This window comes from Neocloeon triangulifer, unplaced genomic scaffold, assembly GCF_031216515.1.
Source record: "Neocloeon triangulifer isolate White Clay Creek 2 clone unplaced genomic scaffold, ASM3121651v1 ptg000014l, whole genome shotgun sequence".
Taxonomy (NCBI): domain Eukaryota; kingdom Metazoa; phylum Arthropoda; class Insecta; order Ephemeroptera; family Baetidae; genus Neocloeon; species Neocloeon triangulifer.
In genome coordinates this window covers 1,296,726-1,317,706 of record NW_026775556.1, presented here as the reverse complement: position 1 = coordinate 1,317,706, position 20,981 = coordinate 1,296,726, and the positions used below count along the sequence as shown (strand labels likewise).

General features: G+C 34.9%; 2 protein-coding genes across 2 annotated transcripts; both read left to right on the top strand.

Moving 5' to 3' along the window:
* Positions 1-8,609: 8,609 nt before the first annotated feature.
* Positions 8,610-10,121, top strand: LOC132199910 (alpha-crystallin A chain-like). Its single transcript, XM_059625010.1, has 4 exons — positions 8,610-8,768; positions 8,918-9,132; positions 9,290-9,511; positions 9,708-10,121. Exons 2-4 carry the CDS (start codon positions 8,926-8,928, stop codon positions 9,795-9,797), a joined length of 519 nt encoding a protein of 172 aa, XP_059480993.1. The 5' UTR covers positions 8,610-8,768; positions 8,918-8,925; the 3' UTR covers positions 9,798-10,121.
* A 2,422-nt stretch (positions 10,122-12,543) lies between these two features.
* Positions 12,544-17,305, top strand: LOC132201118 (uncharacterized). The gene is made up of 12 exons (XM_059627046.1): positions 12,544-12,702; positions 12,847-12,971; positions 13,032-13,280; positions 13,510-13,628; positions 13,940-14,385; positions 14,905-15,387; positions 15,444-15,522; positions 15,577-15,686; positions 15,741-15,875; positions 15,930-16,009; positions 16,186-16,415; positions 16,466-17,305. The coding sequence occupies exons 1-12, from the start codon at positions 12,580-12,582 to the stop codon at positions 16,525-16,527; spliced, it is 2,241 nt and encodes a 746-aa protein (XP_059483029.1). The 5' UTR covers positions 12,544-12,579; the 3' UTR covers positions 16,528-17,305.
* The last annotated feature ends 3,676 nt before the right edge of the window (positions 17,306-20,981 follow it).

Here is a 20,981-nt window from a genome sequence, read left to right as displayed (position 1 = left end):
TGCCGTTTTATCCAATAATTCATTTCAAATTAATTGTTTCCACAATTGAATGTAAACAAGTAACAATGTGATGTAACAATTTGGACAAATAAACAAAAATTTATTATTATTATAATCATGAAAATGTTATTGAACAATTCCAATACCTCACTATTCGTAATTTACAGTTTCGGAATAAAAAGATAAAACGCAAATAAATTCACTCTATAGTTTAAAACTCGTGGATTATTTGAGCCTTTTCCACTGTAAATTTGCAACTCGTTCTTTGATAGATTGCAACTAATTGCTACCTGGAATGCATCGCCGCCTGCGTGACCTTTATAGAATGCATCAAACAATGATCTAATATCCGCATGTCGAATCCTAGGGTGCGAGGAAAGCGTCCGTCACCTTCATTAGAGGGGATATTTACATTGGGGTTAATTACTTTGGAGGCCTTCAGCCGAGCTTTCATTATGTCACGAGGGCGAGCGGCTTAATTAAAAGTTGCCAGCGCGAAACTCGCTGCTAATTACCCAGCACTTCTCGGCCGAGCTCCAGTCGCGCGGGGTGGCGAGTCAATTATTGTTGTGCGGCAAAACTAGTTATTTCTCTGGCTCATTCGGAATTTGTCGAGTTTATAGTTTGCAGATCTGATACGTGCCACTGAATGTGGAGGCGCGTTCTCTCTAATTGGCAACTACGTATGAGTACACACGAAATTCCGTTTCGCTTCCCAAGCAGGGCTGCACTTGCGACGGTTGGATTCGAGTGGATTAGGAAAAAGAGAGTAAGTAGCTTAGAAAAGGAGACGGGGAGATGGAAAAAATAAATCTATCTTTTGAGGTTCCACTTGACAACTCAGGGATATGTCAAAAAATTTTATTGCACGTCAAGAGGGATCAAGTGCAGCTTAAATACTTGGATCGATGCGTTGCGAAATAAGTCCCAAATTTTCCTTATGGATGCTGGAAATATTGAATCATTTGATAAAATATAAAATTGTTTTAATTAATTTTCGTTATTGGTTTTGTAAGGCACAGTCACAAAGGGATTAGTTTTTAAACAAAATAAACTTTCAGATCTAAAACTTTGATTCAATATGACTTTTCGCTTTTCATTTCCTTTTTATTATCTGAAATGAAGTAAGAAGATATTTGTTTTAAGACAAAACAACTATTTGGATATTTTACCTTCAATATAAACATTTAAAAAGCACGGAAAGCTCACTCACAATTGAATCAAATTGAGTTAGCATCAAATATTGCTCTGGGAATTTGGTTCGGAATTACTTGCAATTAGTAATTTCTTTTGAAATCAAATTAACTCTTGAGCTCGTCTGTTCTTCCTCTTACACGAGACAGACCTAATTTCTGAAGTAATTTCATTAATATCAATAATATGTTTCCAGGTTTAATTACATTCAAATTAATACTCTGAAGCAAATTAAGTGACACGCTTGAAGAATTTCCATCACGAGAAGCGTTCGTTGTTGTTTCGTTTCACAAAGTTATTGAAAATATTTACCAAAGGGCTGCAAATCAAATTCCTGGTGCACAAGAACTACTGATTGCCTGCGAAGTTTTAGGCAACGCGTTCCGCACAAGAGTCGAGCCAGTTGCCTAACTTTCTCGCAAGTAACTTTCTTGCAATAAAAGAACAAATTGAAGCAGAGGTGCTTTGGTTTATTCTGAGTGGATTGAGAGACAGACGGTAACGAACAGGCGGTTAATTTTGCAAGAAGGCTTTGCTCTCGTGATGAATTCTTTTCTTTCACTCTCGGCGAAACTCATTTTTCATCACAGCAATCTGATTTATTTATATATGTATGTACCCGCGCGCGCCGCCTCAGATTGATTTATCGCAGCAAGTCGGCCAGTCCTGTTGTAAATTTGTCTCTGCGAGATTCTGTATTTTGGTTCTGAGTTATGACAAAGTAGTCACACAACTTCTTTCCTCCCCCAATCCTCAATACCAACTGAAGAACTAACTTTCCCTCTAAAAGACGACTCATCTCTCTATCTTTTCTTTATTAATGTGATATCGAACGGTTTTTTTTCGCAAGCTATACGACGTAGAAAAACACCAAGAATTTCGTGGATTTTTCCCAAATTCTTGATTTTTCAGAATTTTTCATTTATATTTTTAAGCCATCAAAGACTATAAAATTTGAAAGAAATATTTAAAAAATTTAAATCTGTAAATGGTGGTAAATGGAAATATTAAAGAAAATTATCAAACTTCGTAATACTTTGGAATTCCATATATTAGCTTAAAATATCCTTGAAATTAAATTATCTTCAATTAAATGAAGCGCAATTATTAAAAATATATTTTTTTAATAGTCATGTGAAACTATCTTGTCAAGTAATGGTTCCTTGTTAAAAATGTACATTAACTTACGGTAAAACGTCTTACGCAATAATCTCTTTAAAAAATCTCCGAGAGGAAGAGATGAAAGCATTTGGTTCAATTTGCGGCGGAATAATCCTGTTCGCTTAAGCAAGAGATTAAAGCCTATTTTGTCCTTTTCGGAGCAGATCGATGCAGAGATTAAAACCAGAGAGTCGCGGTTTTGCCTGAGCTTTATAAATTAATTAAGCACTTTCCGGTCTAAGAATTGAAAAAAGCTATATAAATTTATATATAACAGAAGGGAAAGACAAAGTAAATAATTCCATCCAACGCATAAAAAACAAACAAAGGCAACCTTTTCTTTTTCTCAGAGGGAAGTTTGGTCGGAGCGATGGAGATGATCAACAATGTTATTCATACGGGTCGGTTATTTTGACCCCGAGCGAGTTTCTTGGAGCAAAGAAGGGACGCTAGCAAAACACGCGCCTCTCTAATGCACTGCAAAATAAATTTTGAGGGGGATTTTCCTTGTAATAACAAAACTCTTCCGGCCAACATGGAATTTCCGCCTTGTTTATTAATAATTTATTATTAATCTTTCATGTAATATTAATTTTGAATCTGGATTCCCTGCTCGCTCTTGGTAAATCAAAATCTTGCTAGCAAATCGTTCCCTTGTTGAGGAGGAAGAGACACTACAAGTCCTCAAGAAGGTTTTCTCGCGTCAGAGGAAATAAAAGTACTAGTTGCTTCCTCTTCGTGCACCTCATCATCGCAAGTGCCATCGATTTGGCCCAATCTTGTTAAAGGAAAAGTTGCTCTCGCTCTGCTGCTCTAGCGCGCGCCACGAGCATTATCGAAAAACGCGAAGGAGAAGATTTTTGGCGGCTTACTTTTGGGAAAGTGGATTTTTGCGAGCCGCGTCTCCGTGCTCGCGAATACCGAATATGATTTTATTATTCACTTCCCCTCCTTCCAGACGATGAAAGAATCACTGAAGGCTCCGGATTTTTCAGCCGCCCACAATTCGTAAAAATCCCAGCGTAATGGAAAAGGCAAACAAGGGTTTTTTTTCTCTGGAAATTTGATTGATTGACGAGGCCAGTCGAGTGGAATGAAAAAAAATATAAACATCACTCCGGTGTTTCATATTTTGCGCAGTTAAATTTTTCCCATAAAAATCAGGGCAAGTTGAGCTGCAAAATAAAGGTGAATTTCTCCGTCACTGATTAAGACATGATTTTGTTTTAATTTTTTTTATTCAAATGTACAAAGTTCCCAAGGGACTGTGGGATTCTTAAACGATTAAATTTACATATTATTTTGTTTTCAGATTTTATTAAGAACTTTTTTATAGACTATTCAAATCTTACGCATACTTTTGGAGGAAGAAATTGCTGGAAGTTTCAAATTTTGGAATTAATATATTGCTCACAATGGATTGCATTATATTGTTTTCTAATTCGTTATTCTCTTGGAATAATTTCACAATTTTTAGATTCAACCAAGATGAATAAATAATACTTTTATTTTCATTTAAAATTTACGCTTAATATAAATTAGGTTATTTTTAATTCTTTCAAAATTAATTTCATATTAAATATTTTAATTTTTTTTGTAATTTTATAAAATAAATTATATACTCGACAATAACATCATTTCTTGAAAATTGTCAACGGTGCTGGAGAGTTGATTGTAGACATTGTTAACACAATTTGTTCTTTTCCATTCACAAGAGTTTCAATTAGTTTTCCTCTCAGGTCGCAAGCGAACGATTCGCCGCGACGTTAAAATGACAAGAAAGTTGACGCACACTAACAAGATGGGGCAATTACGTAGCGTTCGCCTTTTCTTGTGTGCTATGCTAAGTTTGAATGCAATTAATTTAATTCATCGCCTCCCCCCAGCTGGAAAGATAATTAAAATAGCGTTTGTTCTCCCTCTGTAATAATAATTGTGAGACGCAGTATAAGTTGCTTGTGGAGAGCGAAACTCGTACCACACCCAACTCGCAGATAAAATTGAATTTTCTATTTGTGTAAAAAGGTCGTACTTGAGAAGCCATTAAAAGTATATCAATCATAAAACTTCACAGCGTGCAATACTCGCAACAATGCCAGCTCGGCAACATGGAAAAACGGAGAAAGAGCTGCCGGCTGTAAAGCAGTCAACTAGAAAAAGTCATCATCTCTTGCGGTGAATATGCCCGAGAAATTTGAACAAGAAATGATTTTTAATATTTTTCTTCACTCTCTGCTCAAACGCAGAACTTCATTCTGCACTTTCAATCTGAATCGTTTGCAGCAAACAATTTATTTACTTTCAGAAAAAAGGATTTTTACGATTTATTTTTGCCGTTCCGTATAAAGCGGAGTGATTGTTGGAAGTAAATTTTTATTTTAATCCACCCTGAGAATACATTATGGCAGTGCTAGTTGCATATTCTATTGTTATTCTGACTCTAAATATCTTATGAGAAAAACAAATTTTCCGACTTTTCCACCAAAAAAAGAATTTTTAAGGTTTTTTTATTTTTATAAATTAATATAGGTTTGAATTTTTTTCACTAATTTCTTCTATTCAACAATATTTGGTACAAAATTTTGCAAACTTCGACTGAAACTTATAATTTATTTTTTAGGTAAAAATCAATGCATATATAAGGCTTTTTTTAATCAGTGCCGTCATCAATATTAGAAAAAAAATATCCTTTATTTCATTTTCATAGAATTCGAATCCAAAATAACTCATTAAAATACTGCACAACAATGACTTACGTTGCAAATTTTACCAAAGATGCCAAAATCACTGCCTATCAAGAGGTTTCAAATCAATGTAAAAACTACAGATATTACATTTAAACAATACAGTTTGAATTTTTGGCAGTTAAAAATTTTTGTTATTAAAATAGAAAATTCAAACATAGCACATTAACGAATTAAAGGAATTTGTTGGTAATTTTAGGCTCCAGTCTATAGTGGTGATGAATAATGATATGGTTTTAAATATAGGTCCTCAATAGCTCTGATTGCGAGTTAAATTTTTTGATTGCATTGCATGACGTAAGCGCACATAATATTTGAAACAGAAAAATAATTTGCATCTGGTGTTTTCACCTCGAGGACGTCAGATGAGGAAAGGTTTGCAGGCAATAATTATTTGCAAGTAGTGCGCAGGCTAATTTCGTTACGAGTCATTAAGGTCGTGCATGCTGACGTGGAAAGAAAGTGCATCCCGGCAAGTGCATTTCTCAGAGAGTGGCTCTTAACAGGTCATATTTCACACTTAAAAAAAATTTTATGACGGGGAAGGCCAATCGTGGGTTGCGGCGCCGCCGTTGACGATAATCTGCTTGCTTTTAACTTACGGAGAGCCACACGTTTTCATATTTGAAAGCAGAGGCTAGAAATGGATATATGTGAAAAAGTGGGTCGTTTCTTTTTATATTCTTCCCTTAGGAGTAGCGACGCTTTCAATAAGAGAGTAGCTGCCGCCGGGCAAAAAGTGGTCGCTGACAAAAGCAGCCAGACCCAGAAATGTTATTACGATCCGCGGATATGTGCCTGAGAGGAAATTTATTGCCGATTTGTTTACACTCTTTGTGTCTAAGGAAGTGTTTGTCGTCGCAGCAGAAAAAAAAACTGTCGAGAGAGAGAATGCCTGCCTTATTCCTCTTGGCTGGATTTGAAATCAGCAAAATCGCAGCTCCCACGCACAAGTATAAATTTCGCTTATTTGGAAAATATTTCCACACAATTCCCCATTTTTTATAATAACCATTTTTCCAGTTCAGCAATTCTTATGTCAGCTATACAGGACCCTTTTTTTATCCGAATATTATATACAAATTTTCATAAATAAAATATATCAATCAAAAATTTATATTCCAGACTCATACCATGGAATGCACCAAATAATGGATCTTTTATTAGCTTTTTTGCGTCAGGAAAGGAATCCTATCATTATTTTCCAGTCTACTCCTTGGCACAGAATGTAACTTTGAACTAAAAATTTTGATTATTTTCAATATTGGAATAAAATAAAAGAAATTCTGAGCGTTGGGGATAGTGTAGTTTTTTTTTACATTGGGTTCATGATTATGTTTGGACAGAATAAGGGGGTTGCTAAATTTGTCGTAGAACTTTTTTTATTCATCCAAAATCTAAAAATGTTGATGAAAATTTAAGATTTAAGAACCTTAAATTTTCAACTGATTATTTTGGAAAATCTGCACATTTTCATTTTGCTAGCGTACAAAATATTGTGTTGCCTCTGCCAAGCAAGCAATCAAATTGTTTCACAAAAATGTGCAAAAATAAAAAAATTGTCAGCTCTTAAACATTCAACTTGTTATTGCAAGAATTTAAAGTTAGAAATATTGCTAAAAAATAGAAGAATGATATTTTAACATTCCTGATATAGCTTTTCTCTTCATGAAATGAAAGTAAAAAAAATGTAGAAACGTCCTCCATGAAAGGAATTCAAATTCTCTTCAGAGCTAGCCTAATTCATAATTGAACAGTTCCTGCTGGTGGTCTCGTGCTTTAATTCTCTCTCCGGAAACGAATTCGAGTGTTAAATCGGATTAAAAGCAGCCAACAATAAATTCGGATAGGACGCTGGGTCGCAGCTGAACGGCAACAAAGAAGATATTTTCGGGGCTCCAACGCATAAATTTATGGATTTTTGGTATAAACTCGTAGGCGCGCGTAGGTGTTTGGGCTTCCGTGTTTTGTTGAGGGTGTACATATAATTTCGAGAGCAGCCAGAGAGACGAATAATGGCGGAATATAATGGGGAAGGCAGAGTTTCTGCATAAGTTGCTGCAGTGAAAGGAGGAAGAATTAATTTTCGTTTCACGCCTGTCCTCTTCCCGTTTCCTTTTGTGCGCTACTTTTCAATTACGTGTGCCTGCTTTTCGCCCGCGCCAAGTGTGAGTGTGTGTTCGTCGCGCGCGGATAAGCAAAGCGCCAATTTTCGACATACCCTGGGAATTCGAGCAAGTTTCCCATTTCTTCGCAGCTCCAATTTCGCGAGTTTCTTCAATTTCACTCAAATTTATTCAAAAATTTGAAATTTTTGTTTCCCAGCAGAAGCGAGTTTTTAGTTCTGAAGAACTTCTTTCAACTTACATAATTTCTAGTTTTATGTTTTTCTCTGTATTCCGATCTGTATATAAATTTAATTTAAACAATGGCTTTTCTTATTACTGTTGTTTAGCTGTCCAATTGTTTAAAATCAATACAATGAAATTAACTAAATCAATGATTACGAAACAATTGAAGAAGGAATTATTGGACAAAACAACACTACCACTGGCAACGATTTCCACCGCAGTAAGCATCAGTTGACTTAAAATTAGTTTTTGTTCTTTTCACTAAAATCACAAACTGCGACCGTGGGACCTCAGGTACTCTTTGCAGAGGGCGGTTAATTTGCGTAGCAAAAAAGATGGCACGACTTTTAACTATAAAATAAAATTTCATCAATATTGATGAGGAATGGAAAGCAAATTTCTTCTCCAACTTTCCTTCCTGAGAATTGACGAGCAGATCTCTATTTATTATTCTAGTATAATAAAACGTAAAAAAATTTGACGAATTGATTTCAACAACTGCTTCTCCGTTTATTTTACCAATGTTGGTTTCTCTAATTGCCTTGCCTTCCACGATTATCTAAACTTTTTATTTACTTTTTCTATTGGAAATCAATTAAAAGCATATCGCAGGGGAGCATAATTAGTAAATAAATTGAAAAAATACTTAACGCACTTCTGAACACAAAAAAAGGAGAAAAGAAGAGCAAAAAATAACTAAGAAGATTAATAAAATTTGAATGAAAATTAAATTTAATATGAAAGAGACGCAAAGAAAGGAATAAACTTAATAATGTACAAGAATGCAATAAAATTAGAAAAAATCTAATTACCTGAAATCTTAAGATTAAAGTAATGAAAGTAAAATAATAATTTTATGTTATGAAACGTTAATTTCTTGTAAATGATATTTATTTTGATATATTAATTGATAAATTATTACAAAAAAAATCAGCGATCAAATAAATTTATTTTAATTTGGAATAATAAAATTTTGAGGACAAGAAATTACAGAAATACATAATCACGATCCATCATGGTTACTAAACTGTCTATTAATTAAATCAATAATTTAATTTTTAAATGAAAAATTAATTACTGTCGTAATTTCTTATTTCTTTTTTAAATAGAGTAAGATTTTGTATAGAAGCATAGAAAGCACGGCTGGAGTGACAAAGAGAAGTGGAGGGAATTCGATGCGCGACCTTTGGCACTCTCCAGTGACGTCATCACGCCTATAAATAGGCCGACAATTGCAGCATTTTGGATATTGTGTCAGCAACGCTCTGCGAAATCACACGCACCTTCAATCAATCGTCAATTGCGTTGCAAGCAACCTGTAAGTAAATTTACGCCACTTTTTTACCTTACTTTTTTAATAATTACTTTCATGCCTTTTTTGGATTAATTTGCAATTCAAAACCACAGTTCATGTTATTTCTTCAGGTGAAATTTTTTTAATAAATTCGATTCTTAATTTGATTGCAGCTGAAATCATGTCTCTCCTTCCGTACAACTTCGGAGACTTCTCTGCTGCCCTGCCCCGACCCTGGGGAATCAACCCCGATGATTTCTTCCCCCCAGCCATGTACCCTGGCTTTGCCCCATCCATGGCCCTGCCTGGCTACGTTCGTCCTTGGCGCTTCACCAGTGGCCCTGATAGCGGCTTCTCCAAAATCATCAACGACAAGGAAAAGTTTGAGGTAATTTATTAATTTAATTTTAATTTAAATATTTTTATTATCATGTAATCTTCAACTCTAATTTTGTTTATTTTTTAATAACTAATTTGATACTTCCGGACCAAAATTTATATGTAAATATTTTTTTCTTAATTTTTCTGCTAATTTTTGATTGCAGGTCACCTTGGACGTGAAGCTGTACAAGCCAGAGGAAATCACGGTGAAGAATGCAGAAAATGTCATCACCGTGGAGGGCAAGCATGAGGAGAAAGAGGATGAGCATGGTTTTGTCTCCAGACACTTCAAGCGCCGCTACGTGCTGCCCGAGAATGTGGAGATTGCCAAGTGCAAGGTGCAGCTTTCCTCTGATGGCGTTCTCACCTTCAGCATTCCCAAGAAGGTGAAATATCTCAATTTTATCTTAACAAATAATCTTTAAATTGTGCATTTATAATTTTTAAATTAATTATTGCAATATTTTAATAGTTTTTAACTATTTTTTAATATGCAAACTGACTTTTTGTGTAGCACATTTAGAAATTTTAGGTCTTGCCAAAATATTTATAATAAATTGGAAATAATTTTTGTGTTTTCAGGCCTTGCCCGATCCCAGCAAAAGCGGCCGCGTCCTTCCGATCACCAAGACTGGGGTGCCTTCCGTGAAAGCTGCTGAGACCAAAAAGTAGGAGTTTCCGCACTTCCAACAACCCTTGCTCAAACTAATCAGGTGTAAAATTGGAGAATATAATTGGTTTGCGGCCCAATTATTCAAATGTTCATCCATCGAGTCTTGCAATGTACTTCCAATTTTTATTATTGAAAATCAAGCCGTCAGGTTTATTGTGAGGCTCATTTCTGCCTCCAACTTTGTAGTAATTAAAAACAAAATTTAATCATAATTTCCTTGTGCGCAAAATAAAATTCTATGCATTTGCTTTTTCTTGATGGCTGAGTGAAAACTTTGTAATGCAGAGAATTGTAAGAAATAAAAATTATTTTGTTTATTGAAACCTCCTTGTTTAACTTCCTGATTATGATAATTAAAACTGATTAAAATATAATTACGTAAGTTAAAAATAATTTTTTGAACAAAAAGCACGCTGCTGCACAATTGCTATTATTTAATGTCAGTGGATCTTTTTCTCTGTAGGGATGATAGAAAGGAAAGTCAATAATAATTCGGCCCAGAGTTGGAATATATGGTGAAAACTTTATTGTTAATTATTTCATTAACCATTAAATGACAAAAACATGTCGATTCTGGGGCGTGAAATTAAATAATTATGAAAAAAAAAAGGTAGAATAAACATCTTCCCTCTTTGCCATTTAAAAATAAAAATTAGTACCCACCACTAAAATAATACATTTTTTTATAAATTACAAATTATAAAAAGTTTGATTTTTCATTTTGCTAAAATATGTAATTTATTTTTTTAATTCTGCCTTCTCAATTAGTGTACATTTTCCAGAGCTTTTTTGACCATTAATATTAATTATTAACTTTTTTGAATTACTGCTTAATCTCTGCTCTGTCCGTCTCTGTCAATTAAAATTTATTTATATTTCAAAATTTAATAAATTAATATTAATATTAATAGATTTAATCTATTAGTATTAATAACATGTATAATGGATTTATAAAGATATAAATTTTCATTAGTAAATAAATGAAAATATATTGTGCAAGCAACAAGTAAAAATTAATGCTGCTAATATTGGTGATACTTTTACAATTAAAATAATTATGTTTCAATTTTAATAAAATATTGGCATTCACAAGTTTATTATTAATTATAAAATGGTTTTAGAAGAGCTACAATACAAGATTCATTTCTTGCAACGCACAAAAGCGTGATGGCAAAAAAATATTATGTTGCTCTCATTCTTACACAGTTAGCAAATATCCCAGGAATTTACTAAAAGCAATGTTGGGATTGCTAAGCATGCACACGCTGCCAGTCGTGCAAAAGATAAATTGTTAGAATCTTTGCGCAAAGATTCCCAACATTTTTCGCCGCCAAATTGATGAAATGCTTTCTTCGATGAAAATTCGTGGGATTTAACGCAGTAATTCGGTGGAATCATGAGTAATCTTCAAATGTGCAAACAAAAAACAATTTTTATGGCATAAAAACGATCAAAATTTATAATTATTATTCATTTTTATTAACCAACTCCGCTGAATTTTAATATTTTTACAACACGCTATACAAATTGTGAAATCAATACAATTAAATTATAAAAACAGTGCATAATTGAGGGCGACAAAAATGTATATTTACTTTATTTATAGTAATATGAAATGAAATTAAGAAAGGGACGTTATTTTATCTTTTACTAAATTTCAAATCAGCTTTTTTCATTTTCATTCAAAGTATACATGTGGGAACGTTTATTTAAACTTTCTGTTTTTTTTTACTAACTATTTTTTGCGTTGTCTTTCGATTGGTAGAGTAAAACAAACAATTGTTCCACATCATTTGTTATTCTAAAAACCTCTGATGATGATATGACGCTATTGGGAGTTCAAATTTTCGTATAAGTTGTTTTGTCTTGATAATTTTATTTTATTTTTATAACAAGCAGAAAGCAATCACACAGTGAGACACAAAAAACTAAAATAATATGCTGCGCAATTTCGGTACAACACAGCATAGTTATTTTCTAGAATTCTTCTTTTTGGATTTTTCAAATTTTTTTAAATTTTTTTTATTCGTTTTTTTTTTTAAATTTTTTAAAGCATTTTAAAGTTAAGAGCACAATATTAAGATACAAAAAATAATAATTAAATAAATATAAAATTAATTCATATTTTAGATTATAATAAACAATGTTCTGATAAAAATATTTGCACTTTTAAGCCGTGGCCATGCCGTGGCCATGCCCCGGCCATGCTATTGCTATTTGGTTGGAAAGTCGACATAAGCCGACTTTTTCAATTAATAAATCAACTAAAATAGTTGACGATTTAAAGGTTCAAAACCGACTTTTTTGCTCATCTGTAAATTATTCACATTTCCTCAAAACGCAGAACTGAGTAGTCCTTCAAAGTTCAAAGCCAATGCTCACTGATTCTTTTATTTTAGAATGTATAATGCGTTTTGATATTTCAATTTTTATTTATTTTTATTACATGTTTGAAATATTTTGTTGGGATATATTTTGCAATATTTGTATGATCTTCATTTTATCAATATTTACATTATTCGCATTTAAATATAATTCATAATATGTATATGAATATAAATGGTAATTTGAATTAAATTCTACCACAAAAATAATTATAAAAATGTTCACATAATAATAAAAAAAGTCTTTTAAAAATGTTCACATCGTTCACATGAATTTCCCAGTGTGACTTTTCGCGCGCAAATGAAGCAAAATTGTCACGTGGCGGCTGCGCACACCAATGGCGAGGGCGCTTCTCCGATGTGGCAACAAAAACACAAAACAACAAGAAGATGAAAGATGGCAGACGAAAGCGAGTGCGACACAGAGGCCGCGGAAAATGGGCTCATCTTTGAGTCAAAACGGTTCGCGAACGGCCGAAGACGCGAGACGAACCTTCTGCACTGCCTCGCCAATCGACAGGTGAGCAAATCCCAGCGACATCCACTTTTGACGCCGCCAAAATCCAACTCCTCCACGCACTCCTCGCATGACACGTTTGATTTTCCCATTTTCCGTGTCAACCCAAGCTTGTCGCGATTCACCCCTGACCCGATTCGTTTGCAGGTCTACGGCAGTCACGTGTCCAGCCACCGAGCCTCCCTATCTTCCGTCAACGCAAAGCCTTTGCCCGACTCGTATTTCCAATTCCAGCTCGAGGACATTTTCCCAGCCTCTGCCTTGCTCAAAGGGTAGGTTCTTGTTTAATTTACATATTTCTATAATTAATTTTAATTCAAATTCCTCTCCAGCCACATCGTCCTGGGCTTCTCGAGATGCGGACAGTTCCTCTTGACGTACACCATCAACTCGTACGAGTCTTCGGGCCTCAACTTCACCTACAACTACACCCTGCACTGGTGGGTGTGCATTCCGAGAAGCACGGCCAGAAGGGTGGCCGAGGTCACGCTCTTCAAGAACCAGGGCGTCGAGGAGAATCTGTTCATTTCTCTGTGCCAGTGGCCCAACGACAACAGCAAGATGCTCATCTACGGAACTTCGTATGTTGAAATTTATTTAACAATGAGATAATAGATTAAAATCTTTAATTTTTTTATTTATTGTTATTTAGATTTACAATATTAAATTAACTATACATTTAAATATTACTTATCCAAAAAAAAGTAGAGAAAAGACTTAAAATTAGTGATACAAATTTGTTCCATCTTTATTATAATAATTATAATTGAAGATTTAAAATGAATACTTGATTGATTAAATCTTTTGCAGAGACCCTTATAACTCGATTACCACACAAACAAAGCCTTTTTATGTGACTGTGACCATGGTTCCTTCTTTACACAACTGCAACGAATGTCAAAGGGTAGCAGCAACTTTTGACGTTGAAGGTGAAATTAATAGTTCATGTATTTTGGAAAAGGGGTGATTTTAAAATTATCAACTTGGCTCTAAATATGTTCTGAAGTTGCTTTCCTAACTTGTTTTCAGATAAATTAAAATGAAAAATTTGTTATACATAGTTTCATTTTATTTTTAATAATGGTAAAATGAATGTTATAAGTTTAATTTTTTAACTAATTTAAATCTAGAAAAATCAAAAATAAAATTCAGCTGCAATTCATGAGATGTATACAGAGAAATCCCAAGAATTATTTTCAATAAATTTGAATATTTTCTAATAAAATGTTATTATTCACAGATTTGGCTGCAAACTGGGACAGTTGTGTGCGGTTCAGTTGTCTCCGACATGGTGCCACCGTACACACCTCATGTGACATTGTTGCGCCGTACCCAACCTTCGAGCCTTCCATCTGCATGAAGCTGGACGGCACCGTCGTCATCAACACCGGAAACTTTCTGCACGTGCTCACTGTCGACCTGGAGAACTCGAGGGGGTGCAAGGAGGAGCCCGAGGGGAGTGTGGCCGTGAGTCGCCTGTTGGCCTCCAGTCAGGACGACCTCGAGCTGACCTCTGCCCAGGTCAAGCAGTTCCCCTTTTTGCTGCTCAAGAGTCCTGCGTACGGCAGCAGTGAGGAAGGAGAGGAATCGGAGAGCTGGAGGAGAAGACATTTGGAGTCTGAAAGTGAAGATTCCCACCTCAGTTCGGACCTTTCTTGCTCTAAACCGCAGATGTGGTCAAATCAGGCAAGTTCATACCACAATTAGTTTAAAATTTGTATTCAATTCAGTGATCATAAGTTAAAATTCTAAAAAGTAAACAAAGGAATTATCTAAAAAAATAAATAAAAATAAAATAAATAAATAATTTTTAAAATTTTTAAATTTAATTCACTTTTGCAGACCTTTCATTTAATTTGATTTGTAAACAAAAGATTCTAAATTAATTTTTGGATAAAGAAATTGTTAATAATTTAATTCACGATATTTTTAATTAGTGTATAAATCAATAAAAAATAAATTTAATTATTAAATTAAATAGAGTTAAAAGTTAAAATGGTTTAATGATTGTTTACAGTTCAATAAGAAGAAACACTATTATTAATAAGGTTCAAAATCAAATATTTAACAACTATAAAAAGAAATGATAAAAATTTTATGTTTGATTTATTTAAAAGCAAACTTTTTATCTTTTATATTATATTGAATATATATTACTTATTTTGTTATCACATGTGACAATTTTTAAAATCTATTTAAATCCAGCTTCCGGACTCGATCAAATTCAACAAACCGCCACCAAACCAGCGCAGCAAACAGCAGCTGGAGGAGGCGGAAAAGGCCTACGAGTTCATCGAGGAAAACCCGCCCGAGATCAAACTGAGTGTTTACCGGATGCGCCGGTTGGCGGACAAGAAGTACGAGTTCTGCGCGGACGAGGAGGGCTCGGAGAACATCACTCCGTACCGCCAAGCCAAGCTGGATTCACCAAGCAAGACTGATGGTAGAAGTAGGAGTCTGTTGCCCCAGCAGGCCACAATGCAGGAGCTGTACATTTACACGTCGCCGCCTTTCTCCCCTGCAGACAGCGACGACAGCAGCAAAGTGCTGCGGCCTCTCAACTCCAATTTGCCCTTTTTTGATAACAAGAACAGTCCAAAGTCGTGTGTGATGGCCGAGCTTGCCTCGCCGGGTAACAACCGGAGCAGGAAAGAAACCTTGTGTGGTCCAGTCATCGAAAAGAAACCCGTTAGTATCAAAATCTACAAACAAAAATGTTGAATTATTTTCATTCAAATTTTTAGTTCAAGTATTTGGTGAAGCTCCAGCGGCGGTACTTTGAAATAGATGACGAAATGATCTCAGTTATCACAGACATTGAAGGTATGCCAATTATTTTGAAAAACTGGAGATTTTAATTACTCCAAACTGTTTCAGACGACGACATGAGTAGTTTGACAGGGTACCACTCGGCCTTGCCTTTGGAAGTTCACGGCTCAGGTTACGCTCAAATGCAAATGGTCTCAAATTCGAAGGCAGAAAAATTGGTCAGCATCTTTGAATCTCGATTGGTTTCTCATTTTAATCCTTTTTTTCTACAGAAATTCTCTTGTGTCCTTGTGAAGCAATGCAGCTTTGATATTGAACAGTTTTGCCATGAGATAGGTCAGGTTTTGTGTAGTGAAGCAGGAATGCAGTATTGGTTCTGCAGCGACTACGACGTAGAAATTGTTGATGTGAGTAATTCAAACAATAGGGATAAAATTTTAATCTTCAATTGATTGCTGCAGATGTGCCCCAGCTCAGGAGACTTGATAGTCATTGCCTTTATCCTGTTGCAAGCGAGTAAAAAGTGTGCAAAAAATGCAAGGCAAGTTTGTAATTTTAATTGTTGAAATAGTATAAAATAAATTATATATTTAATTAAATTATTTATGCTTTCAAAATTGATAAAATTTTATGATAAATTTATTAAAAAAGAATTTTCAATGAAATCTTAAATTTAATTAAAATTATTCGATTAAAACTAATTAAATTTGTAATTAGGAGTGCCAGCCTTAATAGACGGACATTTCAAGCGAGTTTCCTTTTCCTGTGGAACATTCAGACTGGACGTTACAATGTAACAAGAACCTCAACACTAAAAGAAGCAGATACCCTTGTCGGAGTTCAGTGGCACCCAGCCAGAATGGAGAGAGATTCGCTGAGGATCTCTTCTCCGCCCCTCATGGCCCACCCGAGGATCAGAGAACTGACCAACATCAGTGTTCTTCAAGGTAATTAGAGACCTTTTAATAAATTTTGTAATTTTAAATGAGTACAACAGGAGAATCACTACCAACTCTTTTGGACACGGAGAACCACATGGCCATCAGACTGCATGAATAGGGAGAGAGAAAGACCGCATTGAATTAAGGGTTAATTGCATTTTGCCTGCAGTCCACTGGTTGTAGAAACTTGGATAGCGCTCTGTATTTATTACCCATTCCAAGAACAACAATAATCAATGCTCATCAAATTGCCTACTGCATAAGACTTCATCGTGTTTAACTTAATTTTATTATTAAATACCATCTTGTTGTGATTTTTCTGAAATGTCAGATGATTTTAATTTGTGACTCGCACTTGTTTTCTGTGACTGCTGAACCACCGTTTCAATGATTTACTATTGCTTTGGCCACTTTGGAACAGACCTGAAGAGCTTTTCTGTTCTGGCTTCCGACTGGTCAAAGTTATAAGTGTTACTTTTCTTGCCAACTGAAGTCTTACTTCTGAATTATTTATTTTTCGGTCTCTTCCAATTGTTTAGCTCAATATTTTGTGCTACGTTTTATGCACTGAATTGAATCTTTAAATTTGCTGATTGACTGTGTGAAAAGTGTAATTTTCCGGATAAAGCTAAAGTTATTTTGAATGCTAGCTCACTTGTAGCATATAAACGCTAATTCTGAATAATTAGTTTAAGTGAATTTCAAAGATCTATTATACCTTCAACTGTGTTACTTTGTGCTTATGATTGCAATAATTGAAAGTACTGAAAAGAATGAATATATTGCGTGCTATTGATAACACACACTGTACTGAGTGAATTATTTTTATGTAACCAGAAAAATTTGGCAATAAAAAAAACGAATGAGATATACATATATATAATCCATGTCTTATTTCACATTGATCGATCAATTTATTAACTTACAAAGGCTTACATTATAAAGAGATCTAAATTCATTGTAATTAGCCACACTACACTACCACCTCGCTCTCATTTCACATTGTCACACAGAACGTCTAAATTATGTAAAGGTCATTTGTGTGTACTTGCAAATTTGTGGGTTGCGGGTACATACATGCGTGCTGCTATTCATATATTTAACATACAAACATGACCTGGCTTGGAAAACTGCTACTACTTGTTGCAAACACTGCCTGTAAATCATTGGCCATTTATTTGCCGTGACTTTGTTAGAGAGAAATAAAAACTATTTTCATCGTTGTCAGGGACTAAAATTATAAAATGCAGAATTTTTTATTTTAAGAATCAATATAAATTATTCAGATTATGAGAATTTATATTTTTTTCCACAGGTTTTAATATGAATTTTTCATACTTACAATTTCACAAAAGTTTTTTTTTTTCCAAAACTCTGATCATTCATTCTACATTCGCAAGTTTCGTGGAAGCTTCACAATCTATTGCGTTGTCAGAGCGATATCGAGTGCGTGACAAAGGAGGCCTTTTCCGTATTAGAATATTAATCCACCACTCTCAGGTCACTTTGTATCGAACGCTTGGTTTTATGAGCCGGCGGTGTTTAATTGGGAGAGGGTCAAGGCCGTCCGTGGCATTGCAAGGGGCGCGCCGAGAGGGATTAGGGAAACTGTTGAAACTGCTCTTTGTTTGATTCGCTTGGTGGGTAAGGAGGTAGGCAACTGGCAAGTCGCCACTGTTGTACGGACTGCATAGCTTGGGATTCGCAGGCAACTCTCCACGGGGACTGATTGTGAGGAGCCAGCCGACTTAACCCCTGTATTCCCCGAGGGATAACCAAACTTTGGCTTACGATTAGGAGAAGCAGATAGATGTGTTTTATTCAATGAAATCCACCTTTTTTTAAACTACATAATAAGTTGTATTTATTTAAAATCATCTTTTTAAGAAGTGGATGAATTAATTTTTGTTATTTTTTTCACCAGATGCTTGCTTCTAAATGATTATAAAATTTTTACAATTTTTTAACAGTCAAAGAGAGACGAATCAAATTGTTTGCTTTTCTTTTTATGTAAAATAATAATAAAAAATGTTAAAAAGAAACAACAAGCACTAGATATGAAAACATGGTGTCATAAAAAGATATACATTTCGTTCATTAAAATTGGTTGTAAACTTTGTACAAAATAAAAGAGTAACTCTGGCAAGTCCTGTTATTGTTCTCGAAAAAATTGTTGGTGTTGATATATATGTCGCGTTGAAATAAATAATTTGAAAAAGTGTCCGAAATGCGACGAGTGTCGTTGTGTGAGGTAGGCGCGATTAATCACCGGACGCCGCCGATCTCCCCTGGGAACGACGAGCCTCTGGTTGTTACTCACAGTGCGCCGAAAAAGGAGCGCGTCGCTGCGAATTTTGCATGCTACAGGCGAGATCAATAAACAGGATAGGCAAGAGCGAGAGAGTCGCGCATGATAGCGCCCCTTTTTCCAGCTGCGCCCACCGACAGCGCGCGCGATCTGCCTGATTTCAGGTGCTCGGCCTACGTGCCTTGCTCTGCGCAAACCGCACCAACCTATAATCGCGCCACTGTGCATTCGCTCCACCACGCTCTCTGCCCAAATTCCAACACCCAAATATACACTTCCTATACAAATACAAATTGTTATATATGCAGAAAAGTAAACTTCAAATATGAAATTGATACATACCTTTATTATGATAAAATAGCAATGTATCACATTCCTGTATTTAAATATTCATTGTTTTTTAATTATAACACACTTTTAATTTTGAGGTTTCTTTATTTTTATTTAAAATCAAAAGAAAACCTGCAGCATTTTTTTCAACTAGCGTGCATTTCCATTGCTTTTAAGCAACAGGAGAAAAATTGAACCTTTTTAATTAAAACAAAACATAATATTTAATATGAAGCAAATTTGAATAAATTTGATAAAATGATATAATTGATCGCACAAAACTTGTAAAAGCTTTTTTTTATAAGATTTAAAATTTATTTATTTATTAAATATCTCATTGATGGAAGATAAAAAATTTTGTATTCATCACTTTTTATAAATAATTCTCTATATAGCAGGTAATTTTTTTATAATCAAAATAAGTCATGAAATAGATTTTACACCCAAGGTTATTTTCTAAATATTTCAAGCGTAAAACTTTCAAATCGATGCAAGCAATCGCATTGATTGCTATAAATGGAAGTTTGCGGCTGGCATGTTAAATTCTGCACACTGAGAGAGTCCGCACGAGGAAATTAAGGCAGCTGATCAGTGAACTGGTGCACTGGGTCCGTTGTGTTTTCCACAGGTAATCGATATCGCGCGCAGCGTTACATTTTCTTTTTGCAGCCGCGCTTGTTTGTGTTTTTTGCTCGACGCGCGCGCGGCCATTAATGCGCCTTGGCTGCAAAAGGCGGGCCAATTTTTCATTTTCCATCTCCACTTTGACGAGACGTGCAGAAAAAGAGCCGCAAAAATTCTCACTTGACGGTCGACGCCTTTTTGCGACGCTACAGAGTGGATATTTTGACGCGTCCGAACACAAGTAGCGCGATGCGGGCCGGCTTTCATTACCAACACAGAAACAGAAGCGAAATAAAAGGGGAAAATGTTTCAAAGGGAATATCAGCTCGATATTTTCAGTTCGGGGAAAAAAGACAAAATAACTCGTAAAACGCTGGCAATAATAATGCAAACCTGTTTCAAATTTCAAAGTTAGTCACAAATAAATACTGAAAAGAAGAGTTATTTTTTTCTGAAGGTTGATGAAACTTGATTGGAGTCGTTGGAATAAATATGAACTAAATATGCTTCTTTAAAGAATAAGCACCCCTTTGAAGTCGTGGTGCATCAAAGGTTTCACCTGCTTTTCCAGACAAATGAATTTGAACCTCAAGGAAAGAGTCATAATTAAACTAAATTTGATTAACAATTCCGGATATTGAATATTAAGGAGGCGTTTTTTTTTCGACTTCAATCAAAATTCATCCACTTTTATGGCGAGGAATATTTAAAAAAAAAAAAATGAATTACCGGTTTTGAAAAAAAATATTCTGGAATTCATATTCCAATTTGGAAAATTGCGCGTTGTTACACGAAATAACAGCGTGTTCAATTTGGCAGATTGGTGGCAGCATCTGCTGACGTTGAGGGTAAATACGAAAATTGCTGACGCGAAACTTTGGGTATATCCAGCGTCCCAGCGTTTTTCACGTTGTGAAAGTTACACTCTTGCCGGCGTAGATGGAAAAGTTGAAAGGGCGCAGAATTAGAAAAAGCCATTTACGCACCCTCACGGGACACTAAGAAGGAAATCGGCCAGCAAAGCGTGCCAAAGTTGCCCCTCGCAACTTTTAATGATCTGCATGTGCGAATTCCCCGACGGTCTCACAGAGCTCGTCGACCATTGAAGAGAACATTATGTCTGCAAAGAATATAGTTGCTGGAGAAAATTGCTTTTCTCTCAGTGTGTCTGCAAAATTAGGGAAAGAATTTTATGAAAATATTTCATCATTGCGTGATGTAAAAATTATATATATTATTACTTTTTTTAGTATTTTATTTTTATTTTTTTAAAGTATTTTAATTAAGTAGCTATTTTTTTTAATTTAATC